Source organism: Macaca nemestrina, chromosome 14, assembly GCF_043159975.1.
Source record: "Macaca nemestrina isolate mMacNem1 chromosome 14, mMacNem.hap1, whole genome shotgun sequence".
NCBI classification, from domain to species: domain Eukaryota; kingdom Metazoa; phylum Chordata; class Mammalia; order Primates; family Cercopithecidae; genus Macaca; species Macaca nemestrina.
The window spans coordinates 21,154,091-21,177,561 of NC_092138.1; the positions used below are offsets into that span (position 1 = coordinate 21,154,091).

At 39.4% G+C, this 23,471-nt stretch overlaps 1 protein-coding gene across 12 annotated transcripts in view; it reads left to right on the plus strand.

Annotated features, from left to right (window-relative positions):
* LOC105498705 (prune homolog 2 with BCH domain) overlaps nucleotides 1-23,471 on the plus strand; it is a 290,345-nt gene that overhangs the window by 78,284 nt on the left and 188,590 nt on the right. For all 12 annotated transcript variants that reach the window (XM_071077641.1, XM_071077643.1, XM_071077642.1 and 9 more), the window contains exons 5-6: nucleotides 7,090-7,242; nucleotides 10,084-10,178. In XM_071077641.1, the coding sequence (XP_070933742.1) occupies nucleotides 7,090-7,242; nucleotides 10,084-10,178 (248 nt within the window). The remainder of the gene's footprint in view (nucleotides 1-7,089; nucleotides 7,243-10,083; nucleotides 10,179-23,471) is intronic.

The window sequence follows — 23,471 nt, forward strand, 5'->3', positions numbered from 1 at the left end:
TGGTGAAACCCTGTCTCTTCTAAAAATACAAAAATTAGCCAGGTGTGATGGCGCACGCCTGTAATCCTAGCTACTCAGGAGGCTAAGGCAGGAGAATCACTTGAACCTGGGAGGCGGAAGTTGCAGTGAGCCGAGATTGCAGCTACTGCACTCTAGCCTGGGCGACCAAGCACGACTCCATCTTAAAAAATAAATAAATAAAATAAAATATAAAATAAAATAAAATAAAAAACCCGGCACCTTGGTCTCATTACTGATTTGAAGTGTTCCACAATTAACTGTGATGTCTGCTTTCTGTATTTGGTTTTTATAAATGCCATTCATCAAATAAGGAAGTTGTCTTCTATTTCTACTTGACTGATTTCACTTAATGATTAACTTTTGGATTTTCTAAAATAGTTTTACTACTTGATATCTATCTATCTAGGTGATCATAGGATTTTTCCTCTTTATTAATATGGTCAATTATAAGTGATTGCTTTTTGAATGTTAATTTGTCCTTTGATTCTTGGGAGAGAACTACTTGGTGGCTATGCAATAGCCTATTATGAATTGTTGAATTTGACTTGGGACTAATTTTTTTAAAAGTTTTTTTGCATCTATGTTTATGACAGAGACTTGCCTCTGTTCCTTCTTGTAATGTCCTATCAGGTATTGGTATTAAGGTTTTGCTAGATTCATAAAATTCATAAAATGAAGATATAATTGCATTGTCTTTAGACTTTTGGGAAATCTCTCATTTTCTATTCTTTGGAATAATTTGTGTAAAATTAACATTTCTTAAATATTTGGAATTATAGACTTAACTATGGATTCATTTTTAAATAAATATAAAACTATTCCAATTTTTTATTTCTTTTTCTGCCAGTTTTGGCAAGTTGAATTTTCCCAGTAGTGTCCGTGTCTTCTAAAATTTAAAACTTATTAAAATTAAGTTGTTAGTATCTTTTAATGTCAATAGAATCTGTAGTTACGTCACGATTTCATTATTAATATTGGTAAACATTGTCTTCTTTCTCTCCTGTCTCTTTTTTCTTGAGTTGTTTTCAAAACTACTTATATTAGATTTTTCCAGAAATCAAAGTTTTGTTTTATTGATTTCTTCCATATGTGTTTGTTTCCTTCATCTTTAAGTTTTTGTCTTGTGTTTATTGTATTTGTCCCTCTACCTTTTTTAGGTGAATTTAATGTGTGTTTCTTTTAACACTTATGCTTTTAAGGGTATAAAATTTCGTTAGAGCACAACTTGAGTTGAATCTCACGATTTAAAATATCATATTTTCATTCTCAGTTAGTTGACAGTATTATGTATTCTGGTTTACATTGTGATTTCTTCTTTTACCATGAGTTATTTAGAAGTGCATTGTTTTTATTTTGTTATTGTTTTTAGACTATTTTTCAAGTAGCCACAGACTATAACTCTATCGTGGCCACCTTTTGAAATCTATTAGAATTTGAACTCTGCTTCAACAGATGGTCAATTTTGGTAAATGTTTCATTTTTACTAGAAAAGAAAGTATAGTCCACCACTATTGATAACAATTTAATGTATGTTAATTAGGTCAAGTTTGTTACTCATGGTGGTCAAATGTTCTATATTTTTGCATACTTCTTCCTGCTGGTTCTTAGAGTTGCTGCGAGAGCTGTGTTAAAATTTTCTGCTGTGACTGTGTATTTATCTCATTTCATCTAGTTTTTTCAGTTTTTGCTTTATATATTTAGAAGCTATGCTATTAGTGCATACAAATTTAGAATTGATGTATCTTCTGGAGGACTGACCCTTTATTAATGTAGAAATATTTATCTTAATCTCAATTCTTCTTGTTTTGTAGTCCGTTTTGTTTGATATTAGTATATTACACCAACTTTCTCTTGTCATTGGTGTTCGCATGTTTATATTTTTCTATCTTTTTACTTTCAACCTTCCATTGATTATATTTAAGGTGTGCTCTGGTAAACAGTATATTATCATTTTGGTTTCTCAAATTCGGTTTGATACTATTTATCTTTTAATCGCAGTGCTTTGTCTCTGTGTTTAATGTAATTGCTGTTACATCTGAGTTTAAATTTATTATTTTGCTGTTTGTTTCCTACTTGTCACACATTTTCTTCTTTTCCTCTCATTTCTTTACTGCTATATGCTAAAAAAGTGTTTTTTATATTCTTTTAGTGGTTACAATAGCAATTACAACATACAGTTAAAATATCATATAAATTGATAGTTTTATCATTTCCCTGACAATCTGAGAACCTAAAACACCTTCCCTCTACTTAGCCCCTCCTCAGTTTGTTACTATTAAGATGTATTTTAATCATCCATATATAATATTTTAAACTTTAAAATATTACTATAATTTTAAACTCTTTAAAATATTACTATAATTGTTTTATACAGTGAATGTTGAATTTTTTCTTACCCACATGTTTACATTGTCCAATGTTTTCCTTTTCTTCCTGCATTTCTTTGCTTCCTTATGGGATAATTTTCTTCTGCCTTTACTGTTTCTTTTGGTGTAGATCTTGTGACACATGCTTTCAGCTTTTTTCATTTCTTTCTGAAATGCCTTTATTTTGCCTTTTTTTAGAATTTGTTGGCCGGGCCCGGTGGCTCACGCCTCTAATCCCAGCACTTTGGGAGGCCGAGGCGGGCGGATCATGAGGTCAGGAGATCGAGACCATACTGGCTAACATGGTGAAACCCCATCTCTACTAAAACTATAAAAAATTAGCCGGGCGCGGTGGCGGGCGCCTGTAGTCCCAGCTACTCAGGAGGCTGAGACAGGAGAATGGCGTGAACCCAGGAGGAGGAGCTTGCAGTGAGCCGAGATTGTGCCACTGTGCTGCAGCCTGGGTGACAGAGCAAGACTCTGTCTCAAAAAAAAAAAAAAAAAAATTGTTTTCGCTCAGTATGGAATTCTAGATGGACAATTATTTTATATTAGCCCTTTGAAGATAGAATTCCATTGTCTTTAGACTTTCATCATTTTAATTGAGAAGTCAGTCATACTTTTAATGCCCTTTTTCTCTGATTGGTTTACTTTTTCTTTTTTTTTTTCCTCTCTGTAATTTTTTTTTAGCAGTTTTACTATCAGGCACCTAGAGGTGTTTGTCTTCATCTTTATCCTGATTTGGGCTCATAGCTTTTCTTTTTCTTTTTTTTTTTTTTTTTTTTTTTGAGACTGAGTCTCGTTGTATCACTCAGGCTGGAGTGCAGTGGTACAATCTCAGCTCACTGCAACTTCTGCCTCCCAGGTTCAAGTCATTGTTGTCAGCCTCCAGAGTAGTTGGGATTGCAGGCACCCACCATCATGCCTGGCTAGTTGTTGTGTTTTTAGTAGAGACAGAGTTTCACCATGTTGGTCAGGCTGGTCTCAAACTCCGGACGTCAAATGATCCACCTACCTTGGCCTCCAAAGTGTTGGGATTACAGGTGTGAGCCACCGCGCCCAACCCATAGCTTTTCTTTAATGTTTGAGTAATGTCTTTCATTAATTTTGAAAAATGAGTATACCAATTGCCTTTTCAAATATTGCTTCAGCTTCATTCTCTCCTCTCCAAGGGGGAACTACTGCCTATCTGTTAGACTTTGCTCCATTTCTCCATCTCTCTTAAGCTCATCTCTGTATTTTTCATCACTTTTTCTCTCTGTGCTTCAGTATGGTTATTTTCTTCTGACCTATTTTCTAATTCACTAAATCTTTCCCCCCATGCATCTAATCTGCTGTAAACACATTTGAGTTCTCAATTAAGTTATTAAATTGACAATTTTACGTTTTCATTTGATTATTTTACTTACAGATTCTAACTCTCTATTGTAATTCTTCCGCTATTTTTTAAATCCCCTCTGATTCTGTTTCTATTCTTTTCCTCATGAGTTTATTCTTCTAGAGTTTCCAGTCATTTCTTCTATTTCCTTTATGATTGGCAATTTGTTATGGATGGCTGAATATTGTATATGAAAAGTGTACAGATGATGAGACTAGAGATGACAAAATTCTTTTGCTCTTGAGAGGTTTTACTTTTGCACCCCCAAGACAGAAGAGTGGCAGATAAAAAAACTATTCTCTGCTTAAGCCAATTCAAATCAGGATTTCGATCCTCAGGAAGACTGACCAATTTTTGCTTCACCCTTCTCCCTGGGCAGGGGTTGGTATAGGTCCAGATAGTAAATATTTTAGGCTTTATGGGCCTGCAGTCTCTGTTGAAACTACTCAACTCTGTCAATATAGTACAAAAGTATCTATAAACAATAAGCAAATTAATGAATGTGGCTGTGTTCCAATAAAACTTTATTTATAGAAATAGGCAATTAGCCAGATTTTATCTCCAGACTGTAGTTTTCCAACCCTTGTCCTAGGATGTAACTCTCTAGGGGTCCCATCTCAAAACTGGGTTACTTAGCTGAGACTCCTTTTCTGCAGAGGGCCCTAAACTTTAGTTTTTGTCTCCATAGGCTGTTAAACTTCTGTTAGATTTGCAAACTTTTCCAGCCCAGTGGTTTATTTTATCACTTATGAAATTAGCAAATACCCCAAGAGGAAAAGCAACACCAAATGTTGGGCTCACTTCTCTGTACTTACCCTCTCTCCAGGACCTGAGTTTCCAAGATAGTTACTTGGGTAACTCTGTGATACTTTCACAGATTTTTAAAAACTTGATCTAGCTTTTATCCTTGTTCTTAGTACAAACAGTCTATCAGAGTGAGAGGCAGATGAAGATCTTTTCTGAAATTCATTTTTACCATTGCCTTAATAAAGAGGGGAATTTATTTATTTATTTATTTATATTTTTATTTTTTGAGACAGAGTCTCATTCTCTCTCCCAGGCTGGAGTGAAGTGGCGCGATCTCAGCTCACTGCAACCTCTGCCTCCCAGATTCAAGCAATTCTCCTGCCTCAGCCTCCTGAGTAGCTGGAATTACAGGCGCCCGCCACCATGCCCAGCTAATTTTTTGTATTTTTAGTAGAGACGGGGTTTCGCCATGTTGGCCAGGCTGGTCTTAAACTCCTGACCTCAGATGATCCACCCACCTAAGCCTCCCAAAGTGCTGGGATTACAGGCGTGAGCCACTGCACCCAGCCGGAAAAATAATCTTTATAGTGTGAGTTTTATGTCAGAGATTGACAGACCACAGGGTATACACAAAATCCAGCTGGCTGCCCTCAACCTTCAAATGACTGTTAAAATGGAATCTGTTTAGTTCTGTGTGCTGACTGTTCTTTCCTTCGTTCTTACCCAAAACAGCCTCCTTACTGATCCTCCCCATATTCCTTATCAAAATTTTTCTCTACGTGATAGCTAGAGTGATTCTTATAAAACATAAATGTGAGCATGTTACTTTCCCTACTTAAAACTGTTTAAAGATTCCTCATCCCTCTTAAAATATAAAATATAAAAATGGTCCTTACATTGAAGGGCCTTACAAGCTGCCTTTAAGTTTGTCTGGCCTCGCCTCTCTCTCCAACCTGATTTTTCAACATTTCCCTTGCTAAAATCGTACTATCTACCTGTAATTAATTGCTTTCTATTCCTTGAACTGGCCCAATTCCCTCCGACCTCAGTGCCTTTGCACAGGCTCTTTCTGGATCATGACCTCCCTCTTGCCTTTGCCTGGAGTCCCTAGATATCCTTCAAACTCAGCTCAGGTTAACTGTCTCTAGGAAGACTCCTCTGAACCCTAAATTCTGGCCTAAATTCAGAGTACTATGTATTTCACCCATAATGTTTCTTATTCTCTGCTATTGAAAATGTCTGTGCTTACTTATTTGTAACCTGTAATCTCCTGTGAGCTTCAAGAGGCAAGGTTATCTTTAGTCTTGAATTGTTAGCATCGAGCACAGTGCCTGGCCCATAAAAGGCACTCAGTAATTGTTTGTGAGGGAATGAATGGAAGACATGCTTTAAATATATTTAGCAATATTTACTTTTCTTTATGATATTTACATTCATTGATGCTTAGTATAACACTATGAGCTGGGAAAGCAGTACTATTCCTGTTTTAAAAATGGGAAACTGGAAATAGAGGCCAGATGACTTGCTTGGGACTTTCCAGCATGTTTGATGGTAAACATAGACCTCATCTCTAGGTTCTGTAGGTCTCAGGCCCTGTGTTTGGATTGGGTACCATAGTTTTCCCTCACTGGATACTTTATTTCTCCTTTTACCTTCTTTCCTCTTTTATTTATTTTCCATTTTCCCTCCCCGATGACTGGTGTTAAGGCTACACTGAAACAGAGATGGTAGTACCTTGATTAGTCAAGAGATTTGGGGATTTTTAGAGAGTTTAATCATTCATCATTAAGCGAAACTTCTCTCTCCCATGGCGACTCTGTGTTAATCTGGGCTTGGAATGCGGGGAAGAGTAAGAGTACATATGGGGTGCTAACTCCTCCGTTTCAAAATGAGATTATCCACAGAAGTCACAGGAGTTTGTGCAAGGTCCTTCATACTGGAAAATTACTTTGTAATTTAAACCTGTGATTTAGACCCAGCATGTGAGTCCTTATAATTAGATAATTGTAAATGACTTTAAAACTGTGTGTGATGCTTGGGAGATCAGAAATGGACGTCAGGTTAACCACCTTGTCAGAGTCCTCAGCTATTGACAGTGGGATTATACATTCATGTAGTGTGAAAAGGAAGAAGTTTCTATGTAAAATTAATAATATAATGAGTGGAAACAGCAGTCTCTGTGGTTCCTTAAAGGAAATAAGGCTGATTAGACTTTTAAATAGTTTACCACTAACTTCCTTTTTGAAATCACTTAAGACCAATGTGTATCTTTTTGTGTGTTTGTGTGGGGTTGGGGGAAGCTGCACATTTTTTTCCTTTATCTGTGAATTCTGTACCATAGAGTATGCTAGGGTCGGTTAAGTTGTAGAGAGCAGCACTTGGAGAGTAATGAAGCTGGATGATGGTTCAATTGTTTTCTAAAAATTGGCTCTTGAATGTTACATGTGGAGAACCCTGGTCCAGGTGAGAGACAGGAATGGAAAGCTTAGATTGAGAGGCCGGGAAACACTGATTTTCCTGGCCCCTGTTCTGGCTTGACTGGAAAGCTTTAAGAGCATTTTTATTCATACCTTTCAGGTAGCATTCTTTTCAAGTGGATGACCATGGAATCAGAGAAGATCTCAGAGAAGCAGGAGGAAATTCTTTCTGTCCTGGAAGAAAAATTTCCTAACTTACCTCCAAGAGAGGACATCATCAACGTCCTACAGGAGACCCAGTTCAGTGCTCAGGGTGAGTGACTCTGTTCCCAGCTCTCTCGTCCCTCACGAGTAGGGATGGTTTGTGGCGTGGAGTGTTATCAGCCCTGAGACAGTATATTTGTTTCTTTGTTTTTTTATACAGAGTCTCGCTCTATCCCCCAGGCAGGAGTGCAGTAGCATGATCTTGGCTCACTGCAACCTCCACCTCTCAGGTTCAAGCAATTCTCATGCCTCAGTCTCCCAAGTAGCTGGGATTACAGGCATGCGCCACCACAGTCAGCTAATTTTTGGCATTTTTAGTAGAGGCAGGGTTTGACCATGTTGGCCAGGCTGGTCTCGAACTCCTGGCCTCAAGTCATCCACCTGCCTCGGCCTCCCAAAGTGCTGGGATTACAGGTGTGAGCCACCACGCCTGACTGAGAAGGTACATTTGAATGTGTTTCACTTTCTTCCTATTGCTTGTGCTGGTAGAGGGTTTTCAGGCACATAATGTTGGCTCCCCTGGAAACAGACAGCTTGTACTGTGGCCTCTACTCTGAGGCCTTCATGCCTAGATGTGTGGTTGATTCACGTGTCTAGTGCACGTCTCAGGTGCATCATTGCATGCAGTTCTTGTGCTGACGGGATTCTATTTTTGAGAAGATGGGAAGAGCAATATCAAGCACAATGGGATTTCATAAATCAATTAGTTTGAGAAGGAGATGAGCGAGAAGATGGCTACGTTGATGAAACTGTTGTCAGTGTCTAGGCTTTGTCAGGACAGTGAATTTCCTGGATCAACTATTTTATAATAATAAATGGCTGTAATTCACTGGATACCTGCTTTATACAGGTTTTGATGGAGTAGACTGGTAAGGATGATCTTGCTGAATCCTCATGACAACCCCAAGAGTCAGTGCTTTGTTGTCCCAGTCTCCAGATGAGGGAGGACACGGAAGTGCAGAAAGCCTTCATTGCTTTCCCAACATCAAACACACGCAGCCGGCAGGTGGCCAGGCCAGACCTAAACCCAGCCTATATGTCTTTAAGATGTAAACACTAAATTACATAACTTTCTCTCTTAGTTCAGGAACCCCGTCCCCAGGGGCAGGAGGGGCAGAGCCTGGGGCAAAGTGGTTTATGTGGGAGGTGGTTCCAGTGAACACCGATAGGGGAATGGAAGCAGGTTGGCTCCATGGGAAACCAGAGCTTAATCCCACCAGACACCACGAGAAAGAGGGATGCAGTGGTATGCTCATCTGGGCTCCAGGAGCTGATGGTTAAATGTTCAGGAATTTTGGGAGTTGGGTGATGTTGGATTGGTGGCTTAAGATCAGCCATAGTAGGAGTATTTAGATCCCTGAAATCGACAAACACTACAAATCAGGATTTGTTACTGGCTGTTAAACATTTACTAGCAGACCACTGGAAGAGTGGGCTACTCAATCCCAGAGGGCCTTAATTCTCCAGCGTAGGCTCTGGTGGCCAAGGAAAGCCCTCAGGAAAAGAGAGGCAGGTGCTGGTGGTGGAGCATCATGCTGGGTGCACTGGGATGGGAAAGTTTGAGGAAATGGGGTGGGGCCTTCGCAGTGTCCATTGCACCTTCTGTTACCTATGCATAGATGTGCGTGTACATATGTGTATGCTGCACAAGGGAATGCGTTTTGTCATTCATATTCACAATGACACCAAACTTTTAATGTCACAATGTCTTCAATAAATCATTTTATGCTGCATTGTAAAAGATTGTGGCTTTTCAATCTTTGAGTCAAAGAAACATATTTAGTAACTGTCTGCTCCCCTATGCTGCTGTGATTGACAGAGCGTTCTAAGTGGGTAGCGCTAGCAGTGGTCTCTGAAGCCTTAACATACATCTGGGAAGGATGCAGTGCTTTACTAGGCTTTATTGTAGATCTTCCTCCCAAGAGAGTAGACCTAATCAGACGTAATAATGTAGCATGAGAATTAAATGTCAAGCCAGATCCTTTGCGGCTTTACTGTGATAGATTTCATTGAGTTCCATTGGTCAACTGACTACAACTATGCAGTTCTGGATAATTTAGCCATTCTGAATTATTACTCCCATTAATTAGGGAATTTAATAACTCCTATTATCAGAGCCTATTATGAGGGTAAGCAACTTAATTAAAATAGTCTTATGAGCCACATTTATAAAGTGCATTTTGAATGAAATTATACTAGAAAACATGGGGGCTTACCTAAATGCAGCCTGAAAGCCAGTTTTGGCTTTGTTTGGTATTATTTAACTAGTTTGCATTGTGATGCTAATTTTTCTTCATTTGTCCACCTCCACCTGTCCATTCCCTGCCTTTGTCTGCTCTGGGGCTCCAAGGTGGACCCCTAAGTATTTAATCTTATGTGCTCCTGCAACACTGGCTTCTGGTTGGGTGTGACCAATGGAAAGAGTTAGGAACAGGTAGGGATGGGGGCAAGGAGAAGAGTGAGAGTGTAGTGGATCTTCCCTGCCTTCTTCCTGCTTTGGTGGAAGTTTCTGCAGCCAGTCTTCTCCAGTTCCAGATCTCTGTTTTCTTTCTGGGTCCCTTTGCTAGCCTCTGGATGCCTCATCATCTTTTATTTACTTTCTCATCCAGCCCACATCTCTGTAAGTGTCCTGCCATTAACACATCTTCTTTTGCAGCAAAAGAGGTGCATTTTTCCTATTGGGATCCTAACTGATGCAGACGTGATGTGATTATTGCCTTAGTGTGTGTGTGTGTGTGTGTGTGTGTGTGTGTTGTGGATAGAAGTGACATTTCAGGGGAAAAGAATGAAATTTACAGAGTAAATTCTTAAAACAATCCCTTGATATTACAAAAAAAAAAAACCCCTCAATTATAACATAGTGGTTTCTTTTTTTTCCTGTCATCCACAGGTTTAAGTATTGAACAGACAATGTTGAAAGATCTAAAGGAACTGTCTGATGGAGAAATAAAAGTGGCCATTAGTACTGTGAGCATGAACCTTGAGGTAAGGGTGGGAATGCTTTTTTAGCAATGATCAATTTCCCACAATTGCAGTCTGAGCAACTGGAATGTAACTCTCTCCATTGGATAAGTCCATGGTAGTCCTTTGCTTCTTTGTGATACATTTGACTTGGAATATAGTGGCAGGTTATTATTTGGGTGAAAACACTATGCTAAGTCAATGAAAAATTCTCAAGATGAATGCTCTTTCATTCATCTCAGTAAAACAAAGTCTAAAGCTCTTTCATTCATCTCAGTAAAACACTCAGATGTGGGTGTATATTTAACCTGTTTAATAGAAATTATGATATGTGTGATCAGGTTCACTTCCATATTTTCTGTGTACCACCCTGTATTGTTCATAGAACTTTAAAAAAAAAAAAAACCACACAGATTATCTTTTGATCTTCAGAACTATTTGGATGCATGCCATTTTGGTAATCAGTGGTGACAACTCAAGTATTAATTAACAAGGAACCTCCTTCCAATCTGTTAACTGAATGGCTCAGAGTGAATGCTACTTTTGTCTTTGTGTGTTTCCTTGGTGAATTATCTTTTGTCTACTTTGGGAGTTTTCAATGACTTATATGTTAATCTTAATTAACCTAACTAATGGGAACTATATTTTATAGAGGCACATTTGTGCATTTGTAGAAGTCTGCGTATTTCTTTACTGTTGCGTTGTCTTTATTAGGTTATCTATGTTTGGTTGGGCACTTAGCTCTCAGGTAGAGTTTATGGAGATAAAATATGCTCTATAGGAATTTGTCTTTTGGTTTTTAGAATTGTATGTTACTATTCTTTCTTTCTTTCTTTTTTTTTTTTTTTTTTTTTGAGGTGGAGTCTTGCTCTGTCACCCAGGCTGGAGTGCAGTGGCACCATCTCGGCTCACTGCAACCCGCGCCTCCTGGGTTCAAGTGATTCTCCTGCCTCAGCCTCCTGAGTAGTTGGGATTACAGGTGCCCGCCACCACTCCTGACTAATTTTTGTATCTTAGTAGAGACAGAGTTTCACCCCGTTGGTCAGGCTGGTCTTGAACTCCTGACCTCAAATGATCCACCCGCCTAGACCTCCCAAAGTGCTGGGATTACTGGTGTGAGCCACCATACCCGACCTATTCTTCTTTTTCTCATGGTGATGTTGACTATATCAATGTGTATATTTCTCTGGAATAGCAGGCACTCATATTGGTGTCTACATCCTCAGAAAACCCAAGAGCAAGCCAGGTGCTTTCTTTTCTGTGATCTTTTTGTCAAATTTATTTCCAGTTTATAAGCATTGTAATTCAGCTTATAAATCTGTATGAAAACTAGGAGGCAGACTGTGACTTTTGGTGGCACCTCACAGTTTACAGAGCATGTTCTCATGGTATGCACTTGATAAATTGACTCAACTGTTTCCATGGACTTTCAGGTTGATAAATGCTCCATATGATTAGTTATTGATGTGAACCAATTCAACAAATATATTCAATTTGTGATGTAGTAACTATATAATCACCATCAATTAGAACTCTGCTTTGTGCCTAAAAACCCAAGGAAAACATGGATCTTGCAAGGGTCAGTAGCTCTGAGAATCATTTCTACTAGTTCAAGCCTTAGGGTTTTCTTTCCCTTTTCCCCTCTCCTCTGTCTTCCTTCATTTAATGGCATCTTATTAGGTTTTAAATGCCTTGTTTGGAATTCTTTCCTAAATTAACATAGAATGTCTTGTAATTGCTTTGGGAACTGTCTGTAATTAGCAAATTATTTTAAGGCTATTAATATTACAGACTTACTGTAGCTTTAATGTACCTCCATTTATATTATAGGGGTATGCAAATGGCTTTGTCAGATGTGTTAAACTGTAAATGCCTATCAAGCAGAATAAGTGATAAAATAATCATCTTAATCTTGAAAGTAATTTACAGAGGTCCAGTAATTAATCAGGTGGTTAAGCACGTCTCTGGAAGTGTTATATGATCCTGGAGGAGAAGGACATTTGTATATAATAAAGAAGGGTACACAGTTTAAACTCTCATTGGCTGAATGAGAACTTTTCACTTTTGCATAATGGAGATATTAAAGATGACTGAGAAGTGGGGGGAAAAAAAAAAAAAACCTCCTTAGTAACATCCTGTATCTTCCTTGAAAGAAAAAATGCAAATCAGTTATCCAATCTGTCTGCTGGAAAAATTCCCAAGTTAACGTCAGTTTCATTTTCTCTGTAGATTGTCCTTGGATGCAGTGGTATTTTCCCAATCCATACTCATATTTGATTACATTTCATCATTCCTTTCTCATTCCCATTCACCTCACTTTAAAAATTATCGACAGAATCTTCACAATCTTATTTTGTGGGTTTTGGAACAGTTGTATAATTGCTCGTTGAATCTAGGTATATTCTCAAAGAAACCTTCTTAGTTCCCATGACTTTCCGAATCTTGCTGATCCTCCAAAGCACGGTCAACCAAGGTGCGTCATGATAACTCTTACAAATTCACTATTTTTTATTACCACCCTCTGAACTCTTGCTAAATGTAGTCTAGGTGACCAACTTAGGACTTCACTCTTTACATTAGATCTTCCGTTGCTTTTGAATTTGTTTAATATATTTAATCATGGTCAGATAGTATTTTAAATTAATTGAGGATACTGATGGTATCTTTGACTTCTCTCCCTCTTCAATTTTCTGTAACAGCAATGGGCACATAGTAGATGCTTAGTAAATACAACTATTTAGTTAATGCTTGTTGGTGTTTGCAGTTCGTCCCTTTGCTATCTGATTTTTATTTCCTTTTGGATTTACATAAATCAGCTAGGAAAGCAAAGCCACTTAGCTAGGCATCCAAGGCAGTCTGCTTTTTCCTCTCCCAACGAGTTTCTACCAGACAACTATGGTTGAAGGATGACATCAAACAGATGAAAAATGGCCCACATATTTATAGAAAGTATGCTTATCCTGCTCTCCAAAAATGGAGTGAGAGGCTTTGCAAAGTAGTTAGCTATAGTCACTGAAAGAAATCAACTGTAGGTTCTGCAGCATGTCAGGGATACAGGAATGAAGATTCCTGGCATTTTCTATGGTTCTTTGCAGTGCTGTAATTCTACTGTTGTGTAAGTCATGGCCTTTATTTGGCTAATGACCCAGTTAATTTTCTTGGATGGAAATATTCAGAAAATTAGAAAGATTTATCTCTCTGTAACTTACACAGCATGATCTTCAGAGGGAACCATTGAGTTTGGGAGGTAGAAATCACTGCCTTCAATAGATAGGTTATCTGGCACTCTGATAAGAAGAAAGCTTCTAAACCCCTTGTTTCTCATTTTTATTGTAGTTATCTCACAAATGTTCATTGTTATATAAATTACTGAATGAAATACATAAAAAGCAATTAATTACAATAATACAGAGTTTCAATGTTTTGCTCAGTACAGGAAGTCAGAATGGATGAGATTTTGAGGGATGGTGGGTAGAAATGGCCTTATCAGAGGCGTGGCCAGAGGGGCAGCTCTTCTTACAGAGGGAACTGTGGGATAAGATAACTGCAGTCTCATTTCCCACGGCCTCCAAGCCATTCCAAGTGTGAAAGTAGCATGCATCTTGTGGGGAAATGCACATGACATATTGGTATCCACTTTGTTGATTATTGTTACACCTGATCCTTTGTGGTTTTGTTGCTTGTTGATTTGATCATCAGAAGAGAATTTATGGATATCAAAGAGCAAACATTGCCTTTATTCCCTTGCCAGCAGAACTGGTAATGATTATACTTCTTGGGTCTAGTTTACTCCCTACTAAAGCAGTATATTAAAATGTTAAGGGGAAGAAACATCTTTTCATTCTAATGAAGTGCCACTGAAGCAAGGTTGCTCACGGTAGTACATTAATGGTTCCCTTGCTGACACCAAATGTTATTACACCTTCTTTAAGCATCTCCCAGAAGACTGTCAGTCATTATTAGCATCTTTACTCAGGAAAGACAATAGCCATGCACTGACTTGATCACTTTTTATTATGATCAATTGCAGTATGATTTATTCTTGTGTATGTGCTATATTGGTGTGCTAGAGCTGGCATAACAAAGAACCACAGACTAGATGACTTAAACAATAGAAATTTATTATCTCACAGCTCTAGAGGCTAGAAATCCAAGATCAAGGTGTTGGTAGGATAAGTGCCTTCTGAGAGCTATGGGAGAGAATCTGCTGCATGCCTGTCCCCTGGCTTCTGATGGGTTGCTGGTAGTGTGTGGTATTCTTAGTACAGAGAAGCATCACCTGGATCTCTGCCTTCCTCTTCACATCCCCTTCCCTCTATGCATGTCTCTGTGTTCAAATTTCCCCTTTTCATAAGGAAAAATAATAGATTAGGACCCATCTGATAATCTCATCTTAGTTTATTTATTTATTTTATTTATTTTTTTGAGACAGGGTCTTGCCCTGTTGTCCAGGCTGTAGTGCGGTGGCATAATCAAGGCTCACTGCAACTTCCACCTCCGGGGCTCAAGGGATCCTCCCCGCCCCATCCTCATGAGTAGCTGGGACTACAAGCATGGCCACCACACCTGGCTAATATTTGGATTTTTTGTAAAGATGGAGTTTGCCATGTTGCCCAAGGCTGGTCTCGAACTCCTGAGCTCAAGCGATCAACCCACCTCAGCCTCTCAAAGTGCTGGGATTACAGGCATGAGCCACCACGCCTGGCTTCATCTTAGTTTACTACGTCTACAACCACCCTATTTCCAAATAAGGTCACATTTTGAGGTACTGAGAGTTAGGACTTCAACATAAAAGTTTTTGTGGGACAAAATTCAACCCCTAATGTATACTATTGTGAAAGTAGTCATTTTTCAGACAACTTAAAAGAATAAAACTTAAAATTTTCAGATTGCTTGTATGAACGTGCTGCCTGGTAAGCATATTTCATCTGTTGCTCCCACATTTTTATTTCATATCAATTTCCTTTAAATGAGGAACAGTGAGGACTTTTATCTCCTTTCTTCAGAGCTGGAGTCTGAGGGAATTGTTCAGGGCTGTTTTATCTCTTTGTTTCTGGGCTGTTCTGCTGTGCTCTGGGCCTCAGACCTCTTCCATGACCAGCCTCTCTGCTGTGTGAAGCCTGGGATGCATCCTGGCAAAGTGACTCAGAGGCCGCTGACTCAGGCTGCCCTGCACAGAGATTACCAGCCATATTGCACCTTGGAGCACCGCCTAGGGGAAAATACTAACGTTTTCCATTAGCGTTGAGAGCACAGACCAGAATGAATTCCCAAGATCACTGCCAAACTCCTCCCTGACAAAAGGGAAGTTTACTCAGGCCTCAGTGAAGCATAAGTGACCCGCTGTAACCAAGGATTTGAGACTCAGCACACCAGTCTGAAATCTGGTTTACCAATTTAGGCACACAATGTGATTTCTCATTGAGCTTGGAGTTTCTTAGAGGCCAAGATGAAAGTACCTATAGAGTATTTAACTCCCTCATTTTGTGAAAGAGTGCATAGCCTTTCTTAGGGGAGCATATGTTAGTTTTGAACTGGTCTCGAACCAGTTCACCTTTTCAAAATATTTGAATGATTTGATTTTGGTCAGCAAATCACTAGTAAATCATTAGCATATTGATTAGCATATTGGTGAGCATGATTCGCATATTGAAATATTTTGAAAAGATGACTTTTCAAAGCCATTTTGCCCAACTAATAGAAATATGTGAAAAATCCCCTCCAGGTTCTAAATCCTGAGTGTATCCATTTCTTTGTGGGTTCAGGTCTGTAAATTCTTCCTTGCTACAATAAGAGTTGACAATTGATGGTGAGTGCTTACTGTGTACCTGCCATTTAGTAAACATTATCTCACTTAATCCTCCCAGTAAAAGGTACTATGATTATGCCTGTATTGGGGAAGGTAGCTCCAGTAGCTGGAACAGATAAGTAAGTTTCAGTGACTCAACCCAGAAATTGTTTATTTTTTTACTCATGTAGCAATCCTATTTGGTGTTCCCAGTCAGGTGGCCAGGGGTGATTCAGAGACCATCTTCAATAGGTGGTTTCCAAGGTTGCCCAGGAGGACATCTCCAGTTTATCTGCCAACAGGGAGAAGAGCTCGGAGGGCCAAGGGTGGAGTTTTTTATGCTGGTCTGGATGTGACGCTCATCACTTCCGCTCAGATTTCATTGGCTTAGTCACATGATCACATCTAACTGGAGGGAGGCTGAAAAATGTCATCTAATAGATGTGCCCATGAAAAGGAACCAATTTGGAAAATAATTAGCCAGTGTCTGCCATAATCTCTATCTTAGAGGTAAGGACATTGGAATCTAAAGAGGTTAAATCATTTTTCTAATCTGTAGAGCCAGGACCCAAATCCCAGGCCAGTCCTGTTCTAGCCCTGTGTATACTGCTTTGGACATGGTGTCAGCATGCAAGACTAATTAGAATTTGAGCCCACTCAGGGGTTCACAGGTGAGTCATCAGCTGTCAGTCATTGCCTCAAACTCAGGGTGTCAGACAGCCTAGACATCCTTAAGCAATCCTTGGTTAGCACTCTTCCTTCCCTACTCTTTGTACCAAACTTTCTTCCTCTTAGTCTTCACATCTTTGCTTCCTGAAAAAATCATTTTAAATTTTGAACTATAAACATCATCCAAGTTCTAGGTGCCCATAGTGAAGCTAATTATTGGTGCCCGATATAGAGAAGATTTGGCAAGATAAGTCAAGTAGAGAAAAGTAACAGGAAAAAGGATTATGGAATGAAGGATTGGATAGGACAGATCGTGTAGGAAGGAAAAATCTGTTTTTTCTCAGACTGTCTCTAGAATTCAAGTATGTGGGTGTTCTGGTTTTTCTTGCTGTGATTTAACCTTTTCAAATTTGTGTTCAAAATACAGAGCATCCCAGTCAGTTGGTGAAAAATTTTAATGGTAGAAATTTTCTATTGAAATGAAAACAGCATTACTTTTGAGCACTATCATTAACTCCAAATAACCAAACCCCGAGTAACTGAGGAATTAGGAGTTCTCAGTCCGTATTTTGTCAAAAAGTCCAAAAGCATTTAAAACAAATGACAAATATGGTTAGGTAACTTTGATTGTGTGGATTTAACAGTCAGTCGGCGCGAGGCATTTGAAGTGTGAATTACAATTTGAAACTAATTTAGAACTGATAATTCCTAGCTTCTTGAGGACATTAGCAGGATAAAAGAGTGAAACATGGACCCAGGAAAGTGGACTTTCGTTCCTATTGAGCCTCGAGTGGTTCTTGGTAATGAGATGTAACTGAGATGAAAGAATAAAAAATCCCTGTGTAAAGAATGGTTTATCATATCAGCAGCAACAGCACTTTGTCTTTGGAAAATTGTACTAAGTGACTGAAGCTGATAATATTTAGAATACTTACAATTTGTATGTATGTAGTACCTTCTATAGATGTCCAAAAAATAGTCTGCAAAATCTCTTTACCTAGAAATGCCTTATAATAGAATTCTTTTTTTTTTTTTTTTTTTTTTTGAGATGGAATTTCACTCTTGTTGCCCAGGCTGGAGTACAGTGGCACAGTGTCGGCTCACTGCAACCTCTGCCTGCCAGGTTTAAGCGATTCTCCTGCCTCAGCCTCCTGAGTAGCTGGGATTACAGGTGCCTGCCACCACACCCGGCTAATTTTTTGTATTTTTAGTAGAGATGGGATTTCATCATGTTGGCCAGGCTGGTCTCAAACTCCTGAACTCAGGTGATCCACCCGCCTCAGCCTCTTAAAGTGTTGGGATTACAGGTGTGAGCCACCGCACCTGGCAGAATTCTTATTTTGTATCTCCAGCTAAACTCAAGTTGGAGACAACTTGATGTTTCTGTTGACAACTTTTCTCTGCTTTACCTATTGGTCAATTTCAAATGGACTTAAATGAATGACAAAACTTGGTCTATGTAGGTATGATTCTCTGTAAATAAACAGTATTTCCCTAAGTGGTGCAAAATCCCTGAGTACTTTTTCTAGCTATGATTTTGCAACAGGGATTATATAAGCATGGCTATAGTGTGAATGTTTGTGCCCCTCCAAAATTTATATGTTGAAATTTAATCCCCAGTGAAGTAGTACTAAGAGGTAGGGGCCTAGGGAGGTGATTAATCATGAGCATTCTGCTCTCATGAATGGTATGAGTGCCTTTATAAAATGGCTTGAGGGCACATATTTGTCGCTTGTGCCGTGTGAAGATGCAGTGAGAAGGTGCCATTTATGAGGGACAGGCTCTCACCAGACACCAGTTCTACCAGATTTCCCAGCCTCTTGATCTTGGATTTCCAAGCCTCTAGAACTATGAGAAATAAATGTCTATTACTTATAAATTACCCAGTCTAAGGTGTTTTGTTATTGCAGCCTGTATGGACTCAGACAAGCAGGGATCCAAGGTTTAGTGATCATGAAGCTACACATTCTGCATTCATGCTTTCTTTGGCATAGGGGTGGTGCTCTGGATCTTCCTCCTCCCCTGAAACACTCTGATAAAAATGCATTCACATAGAGCAGGTAGAGAAGATTGGGGTGGGGGTATATGAAACATAGATCCTCCCCAGATATAAACTCTCTTCAGGTCCCAGAAATCCCCACTGACTCTCCTTGGCAACTGTGAAATGGGAATGAAACAGTGAAATAAGATATGATGAGGATACGACTTCAACAGGCTGCAGGGAACTTTAGTGACACTAGCCACAAATATAGCTATTTGACTTGATCTAGACAGGAAGAAAACTGTGGGAGGAGATTCATGCCATTCTAGGAAGCCCAAATGTGGTTGACTGGTAGTGAGTGAAATAGGTAGAGTTAGTGTTTCATTAGATGGTATTTTATTTGATGCACGTAAAGAAAAGCGTTAGGTGATTCAGATTTATATACAAATGTGGACATGTATTATAACCATTTCCCCTTTTTGTTAAGTCCCCACCCCCAACATGCCTGCATGTGTGTTTTTACACGAAGGGCGTGGAACAAATCAGGACTGCAATACCCCAACCTTGGATTCCTGAGATCTGGATGCAATGGGCCCAATTAGCGACCCCCTCAGTGTCTCCTCTCCAGAATAAAATGGTGTTTCAGTTATCTATTGCTGTGTAGCAAGTCACCCCCAAAACCTAAAGGCTTAAAGCAACATATCATTATCTTTCATAATTTTATGGGTTTTTAGGGGTCTTGGCTGAGGGGTTCTTGCTCAGAGTGTCTCCTGCAGTTGTGTTCAGATGGTGGAACTCAATTGGTACTTGTCACCTGGCTTGGGCTCCTCAGAGCATAACACTTAGGTTTTAAGAGAATGCCACAAGTTTTCTAAGAGTCTCAGGTGGAAGCTGCAATTCTTCTTGTGACCTAACCTGAAGTATCTCAGAATATCACTACCAGCATATTCTGTTATTCATGTGAGTCCCTAAGAGCAGCCCAGATTGATTATAAGGGGAGTCAGCAGTGGTGTGCCAGTAAATATTTAACAACAGGTTCTCAAAAAAACCCACTCATATGTATTACTGATATAAAGAATATATATGATATATGATATATATGATATATTCACTGGGCACAGTGGCTCACGCCTATAATCCCTTCACTTTGGGAGGCCAAGTCGGGTGGATCACCTGAGGTCAGGAGTTCGAGACCAGCCTGGCCAACATGGTGAAATACAATTAGCTAGGTGTGTTGGTGGGTGCCTGTAATACCAGCTACTTTGGAGGCTGAGGTAGGAGAATTGCTTGGACTCAGGAGACGGAGGTTGCAGTGAACCAAGATCGTGCCATTGCACTCTAACCTGGGTGACAGAGTGAGACTCTGTCTCAAATAAATAAATAAAGGATATATACGATATATACAATATATCATATGTAGTATACAATATATACTCTTTATTCTTTTACTGTAAATTTCACAAAACCAATTAATTCTCATAGAATGAACTAGTTAATTATTTATTTATTTATTTTTGAGACAGAGTCTCGCTCTGTCGTCCAGGCTGGAGTGCAGTGGCATGATCTCGGCTCACTGCAAGCTCCGCCTCTAGGGTTCATGCCATTCTTCTGCCTCAGCCTCTCCGAGTTGCTGGGACTACAGGCGCCCGCCACCACGCCCGGCTAATTTTTTGTAATTTTAGTAGAGATGGGGTTTCACTGTGGTCTCCATCTCCTGACCTCGTGATCCGCCTGCCTCGGCCTCCCAAAGTGCTGGAATTACAAGCATGAGTCCCTGTGCTCGGCCAAACTAGTTAATTTTTGTGTAACTTTTGCATTGCAATTGATGAATGAGTGTAATTGCAACAAAAATGTAGTTGATGTTTTTGATTCTCCCTTTACAAGAAACTGAAACGATGAAGAACTATGCTTGAACTTCATTTGTTTGTCAACAATGCGAGTGACTTCTTTGCTGAGTTAAGAATAGTTTTCAAATACTGGAAGAACATTTCGTTATTCGTGTGTGTGTGTGTGCGTGTGTGTGTGTGTGCTAGTCAAAATGTGATGACTAGAGACACAACACGCTTGTATGTTGTATCTTTATTATAGTTTTTCTCCATTGCTTCTCGAGTCTAGACAAGGGGTCAGCAATTCTTTTCTGAAAAGGGCCAGATAGTAGATATTTTAGGCTTCGCAGTCCAAGCGCCCAAACTGAGGATATTATGTAGGAACTTAACAACTATTTGAATGTGTTTATGCATGGGCCGTTCGTAAATAGCCGGTGAGCTGAATTGGTCTGTGGGCCAGAGCTTGCCAACACCTGGTCACGACAATCAATAAACCAATAAAACAAGCTCTGATTTGTAGTATTTTCCAATTACCATGGCCAATTTCTTTTTTTTTTTTTTTTTTTTTTTTTTTTTTTTTGAGACGGAGTCTCGCTCTGTCGCCCAGGCTGGAGTGCAATGGCGTGATCTCTGCTCACTGCAAGCTCCGCCTCCCGGGTTCATGCCATTCTCCTGCCTCAGCCTCCCGAGTAGCTGGGACTACAGGCGCCCACCACCACGCCCGGCTAATTTTTTGTATTTTTAGTAGAAACGGGGTTTCACTGTGGTCTCGGTCTCCTGACCTCGTGATCCGCCCGCCTCGGCCTCCCAAACCATGGCCAATTTCAAGGTACCAACAAGACATCATCAAAACAGATTTGGGAAGAGACATGCAGAAGCATATCATTATATATCCTTTCTACTGAACAGCTGTAAATGACCCCAAGAACACTGATAACAGTAGATGTAATGGCATAATTGAGGAAGGGGTGAGTTTTGAGAATGTATTACTTTTGCTTTTAATATATTTTACTTAACATAAATTATGTAATTTAATTTTTATAATGACTGTGTTTAACTTGCAAATAATGGGTTTGCAAATTGCCTGAAAATTTAACAGTCAGCTCTTGCCAACAGTTACACATCAGCTCCGGCACAGCACTGCGAATTAGACTCCAGTTCTTGATGTGCAGAGACACATGCACATCTAGGGAGGGATGGAGTTGAAGGTGGCCATCAAGAGAAAATCGCTCCTGGTCACATTCTCTTCTATAAATCCTTCTGTTCTTTGCCTACCACAGTCTGGCATATACAGGGGCTGTTAGCGTACAATTTATGTATTGTTGGGGATAAGCATAAGGTTGCTAGAATTTTTTAGCATGCCAATCATTTGTGTGTAGTAGAAGTGTATCTCTTTGTGAGATATCGTGGTTGAAGTGCTCATAGTTTTTTAAAAATGTAAAACAAAAAATTGTGATTTCTTTAACCATCAAGAAGAAAGTAGTACCTTGATTTATGATTCGTAATTTACTTAGCTGGTTTCATGTACTTTGGCCAATGGTGTTATATTTCCAATAGTTAACCATTTTAATTCAGATTAAGAGAAAGTAGGGCCCCCCTGCAGCTAAGATAACAGTTTGTATTTAAAGGACAAATAAAATTAAATAATTAGTCTTTAGAGTCTTTTCTTTTTGGACACACACATCACAGCCACCGCAGCCTCCCTTTGTTGGTTATCACACACGCTGGGTACTCAGGCTCGTGTCTTGGAAGCCCTGTCGTCCCCGCTGTCTGCTCTCTTCTGTTCGGCTAGAGACACCGAGCTTGCTCTCTGCAATGATGCATCCTGGATTATCACCTTCCTCCTGAGCTTTCACCATCCTGGACTATACCCTGAGTTCTGATAATACCATTTGGACAACATCATGGATTTTCCATGTCACTTTGATCACTTCTCCTCTTTCCTTTTCTCAGTACACTTTACACAGCTTTTTCCTTTTCCATACGTCCACATGCTCCTTTTCAGAAACACAGCGCCATTCTTCACGGCTACTTCTTCTAAGGTAGTCCTGTACTGCCTTCCAGTAGCTTCATAATGCAGGTGAAAAAGCTATGAAAAAGTCTTTCCATATGTCAGCAAAATGCCTAAGGCTTTCCCTTTAAACTGGGTATTTCTGGTACCTCTGGCTCCTTATTTGAAACCTCTCTTTTAAGTGCACAGTCACCTTTGAGAACATGGGCATATTGTCAGAAAGCATTTTTGAATAAATTTATGTATCACTGCACCTTATGTAAATAAAATTTGTATGTTTCTAGACCTTCAGAAAGTCTAGAAATTGAAATCCTTGAGCAGGAGGAGATAAGTTGGCCCTTTACTCATGAAGGAAATGAAGTCTCAACGTCTGCCTTTCTGAGAAACAAGCTCCACGACACTGGTGGAGTTCAGCACCTCTATCTTCATTCATTGCCTTTTAATAATTGTTGGTATCTGGAAAAGTCATCGGTAGACTTTGGTTTTAGTCATTTTAATCATCCCATAATGGGGCAAAGAAACCAGAAACCAGCCTATTGATTTAATTCATTCTCAACTTTAACACTGCTAAGGGAAGTAGGGAGTAGCTTTTTACAAAATATATGTGACAATTGGAACTTTCTTCATAGCACAATATCTAATTCTGTCTACATTTTTCTTTATGAGAAGGGAAACCCTCAGGACATAGTGATATGCTAGGATGACTGCTCTTTCACTCTGTAAATACATTTTTAAAGTGTACTCTAATGTCATTTTGATGGTTTAATTTCTGGAAGGATTTGGCTAATTACATTTTTAGGAATGTGCTCAGACCAGTTTTAGCTGCCTAGCGTTACTTTTAATAGCTGCTGTTGCTTACTTCTTCTCATTTATGTTCTCTTTCCCCTCCCTTCAGAGTTATTTTGCTGATTTGGGGACCTGACCTTGGTTTAAATTAGTTTGTAACACTCTGTGAATCATATGCAATATTTTAATGGTTAATTACTACATTGTATCAACTTGTCATAGAAAGGCAGGCTGTGAAACTAGAGGAAAATTGTTC